The following is a 17,267-nucleotide window of genomic DNA, read 5'->3' on the forward strand; positions in this document are numbered from 1 at the left end:
CCTGTGCCCCACAGCCACCAGTGCCTACCTGAGCATGGGGTACAGAAAGGCTGGAGCAGTCTGGGGAAGGGGCAAGGGTTAGAAATGTTAAGAGGACATAATTTTTCCTACTTGTGGTCTCCACCCTGTTCATCCAACCCAGACACTCCTCCTGGTCTGCCCCCCGAGCTGTGTCCCCCTGTGTAAAGAAGACAGGGAGGGCTGCATCCCTCAGGCTGACCCACTTCCCTGCCCCTGCCAGGGTGAAGTACGAGGATGAGTTGCTTGGGCAGAAGGTACTGACAGCACCCAGGCAGCCACGCCTGTCTCCAGCATTGGGTGAGTCTCAGCATTGCTCCTGTTCTTGGGAAGATTTGCACCAGTCCCTAGGGGCCAGAGCACTAGGAAGGGACTGGCTCTTCAGCAGACAGGAGGAAGACACAGAGCCCCCAGCAGTTTGCAAATAAATTCCCCACCTCTCCCCCACATTTCAACCCTCCAGAATGATAGAGCATGGAGCCAGGTGCCTCAGGCTCTGGGAGGGCTGGTGACCCCCAAGCCGGCAGAGCCACGAGGCTACGTTCATTTCCACAGACAGGGATGATTTCTTCATCTTCGCCCTGTATTAGGAGCAAGCATGGGGGAGCGGGCAGGAGGGGGCCTTGTTCTGTCCCACTACCCCTAAGCCTTTTCTTTCTCCCAGTCTAGATGACCCTTTCTCAACTGATAGCCTCTGGGGTGGCTGTGGCTCTTGTGCCCACCTGACCCCCTGCCTTTCCCTCCCCTAGAGCATAACCACACCTTCCCCATGGAGAGGCTGCAGCACAGGCTGAGCAGAAGGCGAGTGGCCACTTTTGGGGGCTGCCCATCGTCAGAGCTGCATGTTCTGCCTCAGGAGGTAAAGGGGACAATACGTTTCCAGAGACAGCAATGTGGGGGATGTGGGCTGAACCTGCCTGCCTTCCTAGGAAAGGCCAACAGTGCCATGCTGCAGAGGCACCCAGTCCCTGGTGCTCCCCAGACAAGATCTCAGTTTAACTGGGACTTCCACTTGTGATCAGCTCGGAGAACAAGCCAAGCCTCCTGCCTTGGTTACTGTGGTGGGCTCAGGGCTTTCATCCAAGCTGGGGGAGCTCAGAACTCTCTTTTGCCAGCAGCAGCTCTCTGACTTCCCCACTGCCTCTGGAGCCAGGGCAGGAAGAAGTGGGGGTCAGGGTTGCTCCACACTGCTCTAGCTGACAGGCTCACAGTGCCCCTTTGTCTCCCAGCCCCTTTTGCAGCGGGAACACACCAGGCGGCAGGGGTGTTTACATGCACTCACTCTGCACTGAAACTTCCCAGTAGGCAGATTTGTGGAAAGATCTCCAGGACCCTGCCAGTGGATGTGAGAAGGCTGAGCCATGCCATGTCCCTGTCCCTGGTTACACACTGAGGACAGCCAGGCCTTTGCTCAGGGCAGGGAGTCCCTCTCTAGCTCTCATCCCTCTTGGCTGGAGTGGGGAGCCCTGGTGTCCCCTCCACATTACCACTCCTCATGCTGCATCTCTGAGCAGATTTCCTGCCTCGGTGCCTAGGCAGAGTAGTGGTTCTGGGCTGGTTCCCAGCTCTCTCTGCCCCCATGACCCCGGTGGTTCCATTGCTGGGCAGAGCTCCAGAAGGATGGGAGTGTGTGGCCAGGCCAGGGGACAGTATCTGCTGTGCCTGCATTGACAAGGTAGGGCTTTTCCTTGAACATTGCCCAAGCCCAGGGTACACCTTTTTGCTGCTCTCACCCAGCTGCCCAGGGAGAATGTCTCTGTGGAGAGAACAGCGTCCAGCTCAGTGTGCCAGCAGAGTGAAAGCAGTGACCCAAATGCAGCTTCCACCCCAGCCATCACCTTCCTCATCCAGGAGGTAAGTCAGGGGCAGGAACCTGGCAGAGGGCAAGGAAAGGCTGCCAGGGAATGGCAAAGGGGCTGGTGGGGGGGGCTGCCTTGCTCATGCGAAGGAAGGGGCTGGAGGGCAAAGCTTAGCCATGGATGTGAACAGCATTTTTGTGCCAGCACAGAGGGGAGCAAAGCAAAGGCAGAGGAGATGGGCTGCCTGCAGGCGGGGGCACTTTGCTACAGACTGAGCACACTCTGAGCTGTGACCCCCATCCTCCACTGATGGCTCCAGGCTCTGATCTCTGGGGGCCTCACAGCTCTGGCCCATGACCCATCCTTCGTAGCAGTGACCAGGAACGAGATGGCAGCCAGCAGCCAGCTGGAGATGAGCGAAGTGGAGAAGGCAGCTGTGGAACTGCTAAAGGGAAGAGAAAACCTTCAGAGCATGGAAACCTGCTCTGCCCACCAGGACACCTTGGCTGCATCACCACCCATCTCCCAAGAGCTCAGCACAGCCACCTCCCAGGAGACCGTCTCCATCACTTGCCTGTGAGCTGCCAATGCTGCCTAATGGGCACAGCCTCTTTCAGGTGCTTGCAAGGCAGTTACTAGAGATATGTCATGCTTCTCCCCCTCTCTGCCCTTGGGGCTGGTTGGGCTTTGTCCCAGGGCAGAAGGGCAGCTCTCTGCTCAGCAGCGGGAGGATATTGGCCAGGTCTCCAGCATGTTGGTGTCAAGTCAGGACAACATGACAACACTGTGCCAGCAAGGTCTTGCAAGAGCTGAATGGGTCATTAAAGTCCTCCTGCTGTGTGACCTCATGGATCACCCTGTCCCCTCCTTCCTCTGCCACCCTGGCCAGAGCCAGTGCCCAAGGCTGCTTGCCAGCTTACCCCAACCAGGGGAGGGAACTGCAAATGAGAGACCATATTTAACCAGATCTGGCAGTGATTCATATGACAACCTCCACCCCCAGGGTGCTGGCAGAGATCTGTCCCTGATCTGGGGAGCTCACATCCTAACCAGCCATTTTGGGAGTTCCAAGCTCCGAGTGGCCCCTGGCATCCCAGGAGCCAATACCAGCAGCTGGACCTACAGCCCTTATGTCTATAATAGAATCTATTTCTCTTGCTTACAGCTGAGCCCTTCCTGTGGGGAGCTAGATGAGTGCTGTCAGAGGAACATGGCTTGGGGGTAGATCTGGCTTGGGCTGGCACAGAGCAATTGAATATGAGCGTTGCGCCAGTTCCCCGAGCAGAACAAGGCCTATGAGTTTCCTAGCTCATTCTCCCAGCTGGGTAACAAAGTGAGACAGGAACATGATGTGACAACATATCCAGGTCAGTGTAACAGCCCATGGTTTAACTGGGAGGGGAATTAGCCACAGGGAGAAGTTTCCAAAGGACACAATGCAATTTCTATCACTTTGGGTATCTCTAAACACTGGATGTAGGGCTTGGACACTGCATGGCCATCCCACTACTTAGCCCAGCCTACAGGAAGGTCTCATCCAGCCCACAGACATCCCCACTGCTCAGCGGGGGACAGGCCAGATACGTCACAGCCAGGGGTGCATTACTAGGTGGCTGCAGCTCTACCATTTCTGTCCTGCGCTGCTTTGTGTAGTGCTGGATACCAAATAGCTGTGATTATTTCCCTCCAGGAAGGGGTCTGCCCAGGTTAGTGTTACAGACTGCAGTGCCCCAGCAGGGATCTGGGTGAGGCTGTCTCTTTGTAGTTAGTGATCTTGTTCCAAAGGGCCTCCAGCCCACCCTAGCTGGGTAATACAGGGCTCTTTCTTGCTAATATGTATTAAAATGCAGAGAACTGATGGGTCCCAGGGGAGATATTGAATCAATAGAGCTTGCCTGCTCTCCAGCAGGGCATTTATTTGTTAACTTAATAAAAGGGAAATTGCTGTTGCTGAACTCCAGCTGCAGCCCAAGCCCTGCAAAGCCAGTCTTGTATATGGAGGATTGCAGCGCAGACAGCTTTTCCCTGAGGGGATGCAGACCATCAACAAGGATAGTGGTGGGGGTAGCCCTGGCACCCCTTGCTCCTGCTTTACTGCCATGAGGCAGGATATACGCCACCTTACCCTCCATACCACACACGTACAAACACCTTGACCCATTCGTGGGAGAGGAGGATGTGCAGTGGTTGCTAATGAGTCTCTGGCAACTGCTGTCCTTGAGGGAGCGTCAAGGACATGTTTCATTAGAAGAGAATTACAAGGTGGAAGGCGATGGTTTCCTAATCCCATTAGTGAAGAAATGGTAAAGGACTGTGTGTGCCCTTTTCCTAGGCCAGAGGGGCAGGTAGGTGCTCCAAACAGGCAGGGTAACACAATGGTGCCATGTCATTTTGTCGTGATGGGGCAGTGCCTCCCTGCCCTCTCCCTGGTGCCTGTGGCTGCATGGGTAGCTGATCTGCTCAGAACTAGTATTTGGGAGGATTCTTCATTGAGCTGGTTCCCAGCTGAATCGGGGACAGATCTGGCTTGTGACACAGCTGGCACAAGGGTGGGGGGCAGAAATATGTGGCTAGCATCACTATGGCAAGGTCACTGCCCCTCTGTGCCCCCGCTTCGATGGAGAAGGGTCCAAAACCTTCTGTCTCCCACTGATCCCAGAGGGACACTGCCGTCCAACACCGGCCACGTGAGATAGATCCAGCCTTAGAAGACGGCCCCTGGCAGCTCAGAGGTGGGAGGTGCCCCGCTGCCCCAGGTGCTGCTTTCAAACAGGCCCCCCAAAGGCTAAGAAATGCCAGCTACCCAGATACCTCCAGGGCATCACACAGGCTGTATCCTGCTCATCCCCATCACAGCAGGCCAGAGTGAGCTGCCCTGGAAATCACTCGTCCCAGCAGGTGCTGAGCCCCTTCCCCAAGGATGCAGAACCTCATGTGCACATGGCACATGGCCCCATTTGCTGGGCGCCTCAGAAGGGGAGGGAGCACTGGGAGATGGGGGGGAAGAGACACTGAGACATTGCTGTTGAGGTGAACATGGTCCAAACCCCAGACCGAAGGGCAAGAGGGTGCAGTGCTAGGCATGGTGATGGGCACGACGCTGCCTTCATTAGATTTTGGCCATCAGAGCTGGGATATCTTGGCTGTCCCAGAGCAGATGAGCAACCTCAACTGGGACACAGCCTGGGCACCTCTAAGTAAGCCTCTGTGAGCCTCAGTTTCCCCTCACACTCCCTCGGCTGTAAATCTTGACATCAGCACCAACCTGCAGGGCAAGGAGTCTCCCCTGCAGGTCCCACACCCGGCTCAGGGCTGGAAGATACTTCTGGCCTGGCCTTTCTCCTGCAGGGTCAGAGGCTCCCTGTGTCCTTTGCAGCTCCTGGGGCACCATGGACCCTACACCTGCTCCCAGCACAGGGGCCTCCCTGGGCTCCCTGCAGCACAGCCACCTGGAAGCATCAGCCCCAGTGACATCAAGACAGATGACGGAGAGGCTGGCACGGGACTTCCTTAGCTGCTTGTGGCCCAGTGGTTCCCATTTCCTGATCCACAATGGGCCTGAGCAGGGGCCTCCGTCCCCCTCACTACACTCCCCCAAAGCAGCTCATGAATGAAAGCTCTGATGAACCTGTGGGGGAGGGATGGACCACGGTCACCTCAAAGAGCCTCTTCCTCTGAGTATGGGGTGCCCAACATGGGGGATTTACTCACTGCTCTGTCCCTCACATAGCTGCTCTGTATGGTGTGGGTATGCTGGAGAGTGAGGAAGAGGAGAGAACTGCTGAGAAGGTAGATGTAACCTGAGCAGTGGAAATCCACCCAGCGCAAGAGCTGCCCAGGCTGACCAGATTTCTCAGACCTATCTGAGAACTCCCTGCTGCCTGGGATTCTTACCCTGGCACCATCCCAACACCCTCTTCCCATCTGCCTAGTTCCCTTTCCTCTGTGCCTGGAGCTGCTCTTGCTATGGCCTTGGGCAACTCCCAGTATTACCAGTCCTCCAGTGCCCAGTGTCTCTGGCTGGAGCATCCACATCACCACTGCCCTAGGCCAGCTCCTTCTGCTCAATAACATCATGACCCCCACACCAGAGAGCACCAGGCAGGGACAGGAGTCAAGCAGCGGGGGTGTCTGAGTGATGCCAACTTTGCGGGGAGTTTGAGCCCTAGAGGTGGTTGTTTCAGGGAGTGCCTCTCTTGCCTCCATCATCCTCCAATCACTGCTGGTCTCCCAGCGGGGCAAGGACCTGCACAGTCCTCAGCTCTCTCCCACCCTCGGGGCCATTCAGTATGTCAGCACCTCCCTAGAGCAGGCTGCATCAGGGGGGGAATGTTCTTCATTGGGACCATGGGAGTGGCAGGTTTGGTCCTATGATTATGCTGGGCTGCAATTAACCCCTTTGCAGGGATAGATGTTTCCCTCAACGGTGCCAATTAACACTACTGTGATGGCTGTCCCTGCTGGCATGGCCCTAGAACAGCAGCACTGGGTGAAGCAGCTGCAGGGCCAAACACAGAGCTCTTCTCCCTGAAACAGCTCAACCCTGGAGGGAGATGGCAACAGGGTGCAAAAGGACTGGTCTGATCCGTTTGCAAAAGCAAACCAAAATCCCTTCCCTGTCTTGCAGCTGAACAACCAACCACTGCCACCATGTGTGCATACAGCCCAGATGCAGCTGCACTCTTGTCTATGCATAGCTCTGAGGTGGTTCCTTCATCCCTTCCTAGCTGTAAGAAACACAGCCACTTCTTGGGGGGACTGAAGGGGGGCAGTGGAGAAGAGGGTGCCCATGGGAACCCTAGAGGTAGCATCCATTGGTATTGCCCCTGTTGTCCTCTCTCTGGGGCAGGAGGGAGAAGGCAGGTCAGGAGCAGGGTAGCAGCTTAGAGCTGGGGTGGGCAATGTGGTCAGACAGGCACTTTGATCCCTCCAGCTGCTGCTCATTCCCAGGATTCCAGATGTTCAGTGGTGTTTTGCTGGTATTGTTGGCATTGGCCAGCACAGAGCATGGGTTGCTTTTCCATCTCAGCTGCTGCCCGGGATCCAGCAGCAGTAGGTGGGTGGCCTGGCTTCGGACCAGGTGGCTCCGCCTAGGGAGGGCGAGAGGGCAGCTACCCTACTCTGGGACATGCCCAAGGAGCACAGTGGCTCTGGACAGGATCTGACCCAACTAGCCCAAGCATGACCAGGAGGAAGACTCCCAGGCCTAAGAGGAGGCAGGCAGGAGGGAGGGATGTGGCTGGGATTTACCCTTCACCATTGCCCAGGGAAGCATGGCCATGCCTCTGCCTGAAGGCAACTGATTCCCCTTGGCACAGGGAGCTGGGGGGGTGGGGGTGGGGGGGTAAAAAAGCCAGTATGGCCTGGCCTGGAGGGGTCTGCAGACCCACACACTGGCTGTATAGTGAGCAGCTAGGCCTTCCTGGGCTGGCTCCAGAACACTTTGAACTGGGAAACTGTAGCAGCAGGTACCACACAGCTCACTCCACCTGTGTCTGGTGCTGGATACCACCACACATTTTGGGGCTGGAGCAGGAAGGCAGAAATGGGAATATCAAATGAGCAATGGCTGGCAGAGCATCCATGAGAGAGGCAGCTGCCACTGTGCTCTGCCCAGACATCGGCTCCAAATAAAAGGGGCTTTTAGGTGTTTTACAGCTGCCATGAAGGAAGGGGGCCTCTGGTGGATTGGTGGCCATAGGGAGCGAGCCCAGGCCCCTGTGCAGCCTCAGTGAGTCCATCACATTCACAGCTTCTCTAAGCTTTCTCTGGGGCATGAACCCATGAAGTCTCCTGCTCCTGGCAGGAAGGCAGCACTGCTGCAGGCTGGCTGGTCTCCCACGTGGGCTGAGCGGGGCTTCATGCGACCCCATGCACGGCCCCTTGAAGATCCTTCCACTCTGCCTCTCAGCACTGCCCAGCTCCGACTGTGTCTGGAGGAAGAGCAGCTTTGGCCATCCCCTCGCTGCTGTGCACCGGCGGTCCTGCACACTCGCAGAGGGCAGCTGGGCCCAATCCCTGAAGAAGATGCATGCCGGCAATGGGTGGAATGGGTTTTTAGAAGACCGTGAGCTTTTCAAGATAAAACTCCTGCTAAATGCAAGCCAGAAGCTTCACTGCCACTGTGCTGGTCTGGCCCGGCTGCGCAGGTCACTGCCGCCAAGTGGGGCAGGAGCGGGGCCCCCGCCGGGCTGGCAGGCGACAGCCTGGCACCACCGAGCGCCCGGGGTGGGGCTGAGTGTGTGTGTGTGTGTGTGTGTGTACGTGTGTACGTGTATGTGTGTGTGTGTGTGTGCATGTGCACGCATGCATTTGTGTGAGTGCATGTGTGTATAAAAGCGAGACAGAGTGTGAATGTGTGTCTGAAAGTGTGTGTGTGCATGTGAGTGTGTGTGTGCGTGCATGCATTTGTATGAGTGCATGTGTGCGTGTATGTGAGAGAGCGAGAGAGTGTGTGTGTGAATGTATGTGAGTGGGAGTGTGTGTATGTGTGTGTGCACGTGTGTGTGAGAGTGTGTGTACGAGTCTGAATGTGTGTGTAAGAGTGTGTATGGGTGAGAGTGTGCATGTGATTGTATGAGTACGTGAGTGTGTGTTTGTGTGTGCAGGTGTGTGGGGGGGACAATGTGTGTGTGAGTGTGCATGTGAGCATGCAAGTGTGTGTGAATGTGTGAGTTTGTGTGAAAGTATATGTGTGCACATGTGAGTGTGTGTGTGTGCATGACTGAGAGTGTGTGTGCATGCACATGTGTGTAAATGTAAGAGTTTGTGCACAAGTGTGTGGGAAAGTGAGTGTGTGTGACAGTGTGTGTGCTTGTGTCCATGAGTGTGTGCAAGTATGAGTGTGCGTGAGCATGTGAGTGCATGTGTGTGAGCGTGGTGAGCGTGTCTGCATGAGTGTGAGTTTGTGTGAGAGTGGGGGTAAGTGTTTTGTGGGGAAGTGGGAGTGTGTATGTGGGGGAGGCGGAGCGTGGTGAGTGTGTGTGAGCGCACGTGTGAGATTGTGCATGAGTGTGTGTGAGCATGTGAGTGCATGTATGTACGTGTGTGTGAGTGTGCAAGTGTGTGTGTGCTTGACTGTGCGTTAGCATGTCTGCACACGTGGGAGAGAGTTTGTGTGAGAGTGGAGGGTGAGTGTGGGGCTGTGAGTGTCTCGTGGGGAAGTGCACACGCAGGTGTGTGCTGTTGGGGGGGAAGGTATGTGGCGTGTGAGTGTGTGCAGGGGATCAAGCGCATGACAGCTCTGCATGTGTGTGTGTTTGCGTGTGTGTGTGTATGTGTAGAGGAGAGGATGCACATAACAGAGGAGTGTGCGTGTGTGTGTGGTTGTGTGTGCGCGGGTGTGTGCGCATGTGTGTGTCGAGGAGAGGATGCACATGACAGAGGAGTGTGTGTGTGTGTGTGTGCATGCATGTGTGTGTAGAGGAGAGGACGTACATGACAGGAATGTGCGTGGGTGTGCATGGGTGTGTGCACGTGTGTGTGTGATGTGCGTGTGTGTGTACAGGAGGCACATGACAGAAGAGCGTGTGCGTGTGTGTGCATGCATGTGCGTGTGCACACATTGTGTGTGCGTGTGTGCAGGAGAGGATGCATATGACATCAGTAGGTGCGTGTGTGTGTGTGTGTGTGTGCCTGTGTGTTTGTGTGTGTGTGTGCACGCGCGCGCATGTAGAGGAGAGGGCGCACATGACAGGGGAGTGTGCGTGTGGGTGTGAGCGTGTGTGCGTGGGTGTGTGTGTCGGGGAGAGGGCGCACATGACAGAGGAGTGTGTGCGTGTGTGTGCATGTTCGTGTGCACACGTGTGTGTGTGTGCAGAGGAGCGGATGCACATGACCGAGGAGTGCGTGTGTGCGCGGGTGCCCGCGGGTGCGCGCGCCCCTCTGCGCGCGTGGGCGTGTCCCGCGCGGCCCCGCCCCGGCCCGGCCCCCGGTGCGGCGGCGGCGGCGGCGGCGGCGGCGGCGGCGGCCGTGCCCGCTCGGCACGCGCGGCCCCGGGGCTGCGGCAGCGCGCCCCCCCCCGCCCCGCGCCAGCCTCCTCCTCCTCCTCCTCCCCCCCCCCCCACCCCGCGGGCACCTGGAGCCTTCCTCCCCCGCCTCCTCCTCGTGGATGCGCTGGGGCCGCGGCGGCCGCGCGGGGCCGGGGCGGCGGGGGCATGGCGGCCCCGGACAGCTGTGTCAAGGTGGCGGTGAGGTGAGTCCCGGCGCGGCGTCCCGGCGGCGGCGCTCGGTGCAACCCCCCCCCCCCCCCCCCCCGCCCGGGGTGTCGGTGCATCCCGGGGGGAGCTCGGTGCACCCGCCGCGGGGGGGCCTCGGAGCATCCCGGTGCAGCTCGGGGCGCACGCCCGGCGTGGGGGGGTCCCGGTGTGCGTGCGCGGAGGGCGCCTGCCGGTGGCCGGGGAGCGGGACCCCGCCCGCGCCGGCCGCGAGTCCCGGCGTTTAGCGGAGAAACCGCCGAGGGAAGCGAGCCCCAGGCTGCGGCTCGCCCTGGGCCTCCTCCCGGCATCGCCTCCCCCCTCCGCGCTGGGTTGGGGCTGCCTCGTCCGAGCTCCCGCCTCCTCCATCACCCCGGGCGCAGCCCCGCTTCCCTCCCTCCTGCTCCCTCCAGGGCACGGTTTCCCCCGCCGGAGCCCCGCGGTGTCGTACCGGGGGGTGACGACGAGGCTGGGGACCTCCTGTGTCCCTGCAGAGCAGTGGGGCCCGTTCACCTCGAGACCTCGCTGCCTTCCAGCCTTTGCGCCGCGGCAGTTCCCGGCCGTATTGTGCGTGGGTTTGACACCCAGGGGTGTCAAATGCAGGCTGATGGGGGGGCAGGGGGATCGCTGCTTGTCCCCCTCCCCCCCGCCCCGGGTACGCGGTAGTTGGGCACTGCGGCATCTCGGTATCCTTTGTGTTGTCTCTAGGTTGGGAACAATAAGCCTGATAGGTCTTGCACCTAAATGAAGGAGCATGTGGAGGTGCCAGTGGCATCTGATTCGTGTGCTGTTCAGGGGGCAGGGAGGGGGCACGGGGGGGGGGGGGGGGGCACTGGGCTGGGCCCTGACCTGGGTGGTGGCCAGCAGGGCAGATCCTTCATTGCCTTCAAATCTTCACAGGGATGGAGGAAACTCGGGGCCAGATTCGGAGGCTCTTTGTTAGCGTTGTACCAGGCTGGGCGTATTCTGAGCGCAGCCGCTGGGGTCTTGGAGCCCGGTGTCGTTTTCTTTGCTCCTCTCTGCCAAGAAAGGAGGAAGGAGGGCAAGGAGACCGCTGAGCCTCCAGCTGGAGGGGGTGTAGAAGCTGCTGGGGAGAGAGTGCCCCAGAGACAGCGCGGAGCCAAAGCCCGGCAGGAGAGCAGGGTGCAACCGTACCTGGCTGTCATGGCCAGACTCGTCCTGCATGGCAGCCAGCGTGGAGAAGGGACTGGGGAGTACGGCTTCCTCCAGCTTGCCCCATGCCTGCACTGGGTCAGCCCAGCTTTTTCTGGACAGACGTGAGCCTAGTGCGGCCCCTCAGTGCACAGTGCTCCCTTGCAGGGCGTCATGAGGGAAGGATTAGGCCTCCCTGAGCAGCCCGAGGAGGCACTGCTTGGCAGCTTGCTGGCAGGCTCAGCTCCGCTGCGTTACACCGATCTCCCCATCCAGCTGCTCTTTCCTTGCCTCCTGCTGTGGGGCTGCGGTGGGCCCTAAGCAGCGGTGGCCTTCCTGCCAGATCTGTGGGGTAGCTCTGGGGAGCACAGGGGGTGCAGTGTCCTGCTGTCCACAGCCCAGAAAGGCTCTGACATAAGGCAGGTGGGGAGGGCATGGGGGGTGTTTATAGCAATCTGTGGGGGTCCGTATTAGCCTTTGGAAGATTTGCAGATGGCACTGCTCTGGCTGGTCTCTGCCTGTTTGGGTAGAGCAAGAGCACAAAAGATGCTCAGTGCAGCGTCTGTGATGGAGGGGGAGTGGGTGGGTGTGGGGCTGCGAGCACTGCTGCATATGTATGTGTGCGTGTGTGTGTGCATGTGTGTGCATGCGTGTGTGTGCACCAAGACACCTCCCAGCACTGCCTGCCCTTTGAGCCTTCCCATGCTGGAAGCGGGAGGTGATTTTCTGCTGTGCTCTGCTCTAGAGGCTGAAAATCAGGGCCAGGTTCAGATGTTGCAAATTGGAGGAGCTGCACAGAAGGTGACAAAGTCCCTCCTGTGCTGGTGTTCCTGTGGACCCAGTGGGGTGACCGGGCAGGGGCAGAGCTGGGGCTGTGCCAGGGAGGGGGGTGTCCGTGCCAGGACACTGACTTGGGAACCTAGTGATGCCGGCTGGCTGGGGGTGGAGATTTCCTGCTGGCCAGACTCTTCCCGTCCTCCATCCTGCATTTCTTTCAGGATGGAGCCTTTTAACAAAAGGCCCTGCTCAGGCCTGGGGGTCCCTTTTCCCCAGGAGATCCAGCGGGTGCTGTGGGGGAAGGCAGCAGTGGAGCCTTTTGTCCCAGGCCATTCCCACCTAATCCTCATGCCAGCAACGGGGTCACTGATTGTCTGGTGAAAGCGGTGGGGGGGATCATAAGTGGGAGGTGATTTGAACATGTAGGCTCCCCTCCACGGGACCACTGATTGCTGGTGTTGCAGTGGGGCTGGAGTATCCTGGTGAGCATCTGGGATGCTCCATCTCTTTCCCACCTCCCCCTTGAAGGAGCAAGCTGTTGTCCGGTGTGGTGCTTTTTTGCGGCTGGGTGGGCAGGAGGGATGCTGTAGCAGGAGGTGAGTTTGCAGCATGAAGGAGGGGGATTTTGAGCGATGCAATCCAGCGCGAGACAATGCAGGCAGGTTTGCAGCGCTGTGCTGGTAGTACAGAGCAGCTCCCCAGCACTGAGCTGGGTGTGGAAGGGCTGAGCTGTTCTCCTTCAAGGACAATACAGCTAGAGGGCCCAGAGCCCAGCCAGCGTGTGCGGCTTTTCTGCCAAAGCAGCCCCAGGGGCAGGGTGATCTGTGTCCCCTCCTGCCCCGGGTTGGAAGGAGAGTGAGGTTTCTCTTTGTGTGCACGCTGGGATCTCACAAAGCCCTGCCGGTGGAGCAGCCAGGGCTGTAGGAGTCTCACAGACCCCTGCACCCTCTGTGCCCCCTGCACCCTCTGTGCAAGCAGTGGGTTGAAACCCACCTTCAGATCCCACTTTCCACAGCTGTTATGGTCTGCCCGAAACCCTTTAATACCTGAATCTGCCATCTATGATGTTTCTTTGGGCTCTCTGTGTCCCAGCCCCTTACAGCCCTGCTGCTGAGTGAGAGCAAGGTGCAACTACCAGCCAGGACCCTGAGGAGATGCAGGGATGCTGCAGGGTGATGGAGGCTTCGGAGGAAGTCTCTGTCTGTCACTGTGATTAAATTGCTGGTGCTGGGAATGGTCTCCTTGATGTCAGAGGTGCTGCAGCCATCAGAACTTGCCTTTGGGGCTTTGCCCAAGTCCCAGGGGGCTGGAGGAACAGGGATAGCAGGGCTGTTCCAGCCGTGCTCCTTCCCTTGTCTGGAGAGCCCAGCCTAGGGGATTTGATCCAAAGGCCATTTAAAAAGATAAACAACCCAGATCCTGGGCACACCTGCATAAATGAAGCAAAATTTGCAGAGATCCCAGCACCTGGTGCACAAATGCCCACCTGGCACAGCAGGGGCAGAACTGGGGCTGTTAAATCAATCCCCTTTCTTCATCAAAGCCAGTTCCAGCACAGCCTTCTTGAGGACTGCCAGCTAAAGGCACAGATCTGTCTTAAAGGTACATGAGAAAGGGGGACAGTCCATCCCTGTCCCCCTGAGATGGCAGTGTAGCTGTCATTGCAGAGGGGTCTTGCCTTGTTCTCTACCCAGCTCCCTTCTTCTCCCATGCAATGTCAGGAGGGCAGGACCATGCTTTCCTAGTGCTGTGGCTTGACTCTTTGTCGTGTAGGTGCAAACTAGGGGGTAGGTCTGTCCTGGAAATGCCAGGGCAAAAGCTGATCCTTGAAGGGGACTCCTGATTCCCAGCTGGTCATTCTGACCTCCTGGCAGAAGGAGCCTGGAAAGATGCTGTAATGTTTCACTGCTGACTTTAAAGTAAAACTTCCCATCTTCTCCCGTCCTCTTTGGAGACCCTCTGGGTGCCCAGGGAAGCAGGGGACTTTTGGCACTGGGAGTCCAAAGGGCCTGAAAGCTGAGCCACTGATCAGGGGCAAGTGGGTTTATTTAGGCTTTGTCTGCACACAAAGTGAAATGCCCAGTACTTGCTCCAGCACCTTTGTGAGCAGAGAGTAATGCAGGCACATCAATTCGTTCTCGTCTAGGGATTTGTTTGAACCAGTGTTGGAAAGCTGCAACTTGGCCCAGTGTTAAATGCTTGACAGACACAGAAGAGAGCCTGTCCTTGTTCCCCGAGGAACACTACTGTCTCCGAGAGGAGTGCTGGATCCTACTCTCCTGCACTCCCTGAAGGCCTCTGGCAGAAGGCAGGGAGCCAGTCTGTCTTCACTTTTCATTTGGTTTTAAACCTGGCTTGTTGCACAGGCGATCCCTGCATGGGTGCTTCTAGATTTGCCATCTTGAAGTGTTTGATACCGTAAGGAGGAAGTGAGGGGGGGCAGAGCTGAGACGAGTGATGCTGCAGCGGAATTGCGCGTTCATGTTTTCTGCGCTGGTTTAACGGACTCAGCCTTGAAACTGCCACCAGCTTTGATGGTGCCACGCTGAGATCAGCGGAGACAGGAGTCTTTGCACCCCACAGCCTTGCAATTTGGGGGATGGGGGGGAGGAACTGCTCCAGAGAAGAGGAAGGGCTTCAACTGCTTCCTTCTGTAGGTGACCTTCAAACTCCGGCTGCTGCGATGCAACCAGCTCTGCAGGTTTCTTGCTCGTGTCCTCCATCTGGGAGGACAGCTGTTGTTTTGAGGCTTGTCTCCCTTTCAGCCTCATCTGTACCCCCCCACACACCATCCAAACTCACAGCCAGGTGCTGTCAGCCTCTTGCAGCCACGGCAAACTCTGGGGTGCTGCGGCAAGAGCGTGACTCGCTGGGCTGGCAATAGGAAGTCGAGTCCTGCCCCCTCTCTGGCTGCGGGAGGTTTTGCTGTGTCAGGAAGGGCCGATGGCGCCTCTTGACCCAGGGACCGGGAGGCCGTTAAACTCCTTCTTTGGACTTGGCTGGGGGAGGTTTGGGAGACTGGACTGGCTGCAGACATGCTCCCCAAAAGGGTTTTCAGAGTGCTCAAGTGCAATCAGAAGGAAAAGCAGCCCCCCACCCTGAGCTGTCTGCAGCACCCAAGCATGCCTGGCGGGCTGTGGAGACTCAGGAAACGGAGCTTGTGAAATTGGGGAAGGAAGTTGAGTCGGATTTCAAGTTTATTTAAACCGTGCAATCTCCAGTCCTCTGCTGCTCTCATAAACACCCTTGCCGAGATACTCTGTGCCCCTCTTGCAGACAGCCTGGATGCCGATTGTCTCCTGCTGTGGGGAGCTGCTCTCATCTCCATCCCTTCTGTCTTTGGGAAGGAGGGAAGGGACGTATAGCTCAGCTTTGGACAGAGATCCATGCAGCCAGGGTCGGTGTGAGCACGTGGTGATTGCAGCCTCCCCTGGCAGGCCCCCGCTTACTGGGACTGTAGTGGTAAAGGCCTGGTGCCTCAGCGCAGGGTGCCAGGAACCAGGGAGCAGCAGGGTTAACTGGGCTCCAGGCCCTGCCAATGTTCCGGCATTTTTGCTACCACATGGCTGGGGCTCTTGTATCTGCTGTGATGGTTTTATGGGAACCTGGAGCCTCTGGGATTAGCTGGAGTCATTCTCTGAGGAGGCAAGTGGGCCAAGGTGCTTCCAGCCTTCCTGAAGCAATCAGAGAGGGGCTATGCTGAGGGTTGTCTCCACCTCTGGCAATTTTGGGAGCAGTTGTGGAAGTGGCATGAGCCCAACATCTGTCACGCTGGGTGCAAGTGCTGACTGAGAGCATTGCCCCAGGCAGGGGTGCTGCAGCCTGGTACGGCTGCTGTCATCATGGTGATGCCATGGCTCCAAGCTCCCTTCTAACCTGGAAGGATGGGGTGGCTTATGGGACGCTGTCTGCTTCCAGGTCTGGCTCATGATTTTGCTCAGAACTGGCAGGGCTGTGCGTGTTGGCTTTAGAGGGTAGGAGTTTGGGCAGACAGGGAGAAGAGACAAACTCATCCCCACCTCCACAGCCTTTCTGCCCTCAGTGTGTCCTCTTCCTTCTGCCTGGTGTGGGGACATGCCACAGCTCCAATGAAAGGGAGAGGTGGGACGCCCCATCCTGGTGTCATTGCAGAGCCCAACCTAGGGAAGAGGGGAGGGGAGTATTGGTCTCATGCCACATTTCTCGCAAAGAACAAGGGCTGGCTTGGATTTAACATGGCCTGGACACATCACCCCAGCACTGAACTGGTCCAAAGGGAGCATTACCTCAGCTCCTGGGGGAGGGGCCTGTGGCTGGGCCCCCAGAGAGCTCTGCGCTGTAAGGAAGGACACATCTCAGGAGGCTGCTAAAGCCTGTAGCCATCTGGGCATGCAGCACACAGATACGGGAAGCCCCAGGATGTTTCCCACATCCTTCACCTCCATCAGGGGTCACTTGGGTCTCGTAGCAGAGCCCCCCCAGGTCCCACACTGTGTGTTTCATAGCTGTGCTAAACCCATCAGGGTGACCGCTGCTGCTCTTCGGTTTCACTTTTGGGTTTGCACGCCCTAGCCCAATGTGTATGTGTGCATGTTCTTGGCTTCCGTGTCTTCAGAGAGCCTGTTTAAGTCAATCTCTCTGCTCTGTCAAGGGAAAGTCACTGGCCTGGGCAGACCTCCTCCTCAGCTCGCCATGGTGGCGGGGGGGAGCTGCATCTGTGACCCCAGCAGGGCACAGGAGAGCAGTGGCTTTGGTCTCAAAGAGGGTTGCTCAGTCCAGGTGTGTGGGCGAGAGATTTTTTTTTTTTTTCTGTGCTTAAATCAGACACACGCTTGTTGGGTTTTATAGCGGAAATGTTAAAAAGGAGATGGAAACATTGATGGTACGTGACGGGGGGGCATCCGCAGGAGCGCAGTTTCAGTGTACGCAGTGCAGTGCTACATTGCTTAAATGCAGAGACTTCCTAGCCTGGAGCATCACCCAGGGCAAGACAGCTGTAAGTGGCTTTTGGTGCCTGCACCCCCTTGCCCGTCAACAGGGATTCAAGTACTTAGTACCATGAAGTGCCGGGGACTTTGAGGCATGGGCTCTTTTTAAGCTGCTAGGGCAGAGCTAAGCCTAGCTACAGCTTTTCCGTGCTAGGAGTATTAGTTACAGCAAAGAAGTAAAATTGGGGGCAGGAGAAAATTGCAGGAGATGAAGCTCTAAACAAACCTGTTAGGAATAAAACTCCTGAGCCCACAGAGAGAAAAGGAGATACCCCCACTGAGCCCAGCACTAATTGAAAAGCCAGCTCTGGCCATGCAGTTGTTATGCTGTTCCCATTGTGGGGCTGGCCCTGGTGGTC

At 57.6% G+C, this 17,267-nt stretch overlaps 2 protein-coding genes across 4 annotated transcripts in view; both read left to right on the forward strand.

The window, feature by feature from the left end:
- Positions 1 to 2,498, forward strand: part of CACNA1S (calcium voltage-gated channel subunit alpha1 S) — a 45,870-nt gene extending 43,372 nt beyond the window's left edge. The window contains exons 41-44 of the mRNA XM_026101232.2: positions 242 to 318; positions 768 to 877; positions 1,756 to 1,872; positions 2,137 to 2,498. Coding sequence (XP_025957017.2) covers positions 242 to 318; positions 768 to 877; positions 1,756 to 1,872; positions 2,137 to 2,397 — 565 coding nt within the window. The 3' untranslated portion in view covers positions 2,398 to 2,498. The remainder of the gene's footprint in view (positions 1 to 241; positions 319 to 767; positions 878 to 1,755; positions 1,873 to 2,136) is intronic.
- A 7,362-nt stretch (positions 2,499 to 9,860) lies between these two features.
- The window catches only part of KIF21B (kinesin family member 21B), a 50,839-nt gene continuing 43,432 nt past the window's right edge, over positions 9,861 to 17,267 (forward strand). For all 3 annotated transcript variants that reach the window (XM_064498285.1, XM_064498286.1, XM_064498287.1), the window contains exon 1: positions 9,861 to 10,011. In XM_064498285.1, the coding sequence (XP_064354355.1) occupies positions 9,974 to 10,011 (38 nt within the window). In that variant the 5' untranslated portion in view covers positions 9,861 to 9,973. The remainder of the gene's footprint in view (positions 10,012 to 17,267) is intronic.

The sequence above is a fragment of the Dromaius novaehollandiae genome, chromosome 27 (assembly GCF_036370855.1).
Source record: "Dromaius novaehollandiae isolate bDroNov1 chromosome 27, bDroNov1.hap1, whole genome shotgun sequence".
NCBI classification, from domain to species: Eukaryota; Metazoa; Chordata; class Aves; order Casuariiformes; family Dromaiidae; genus Dromaius; species Dromaius novaehollandiae.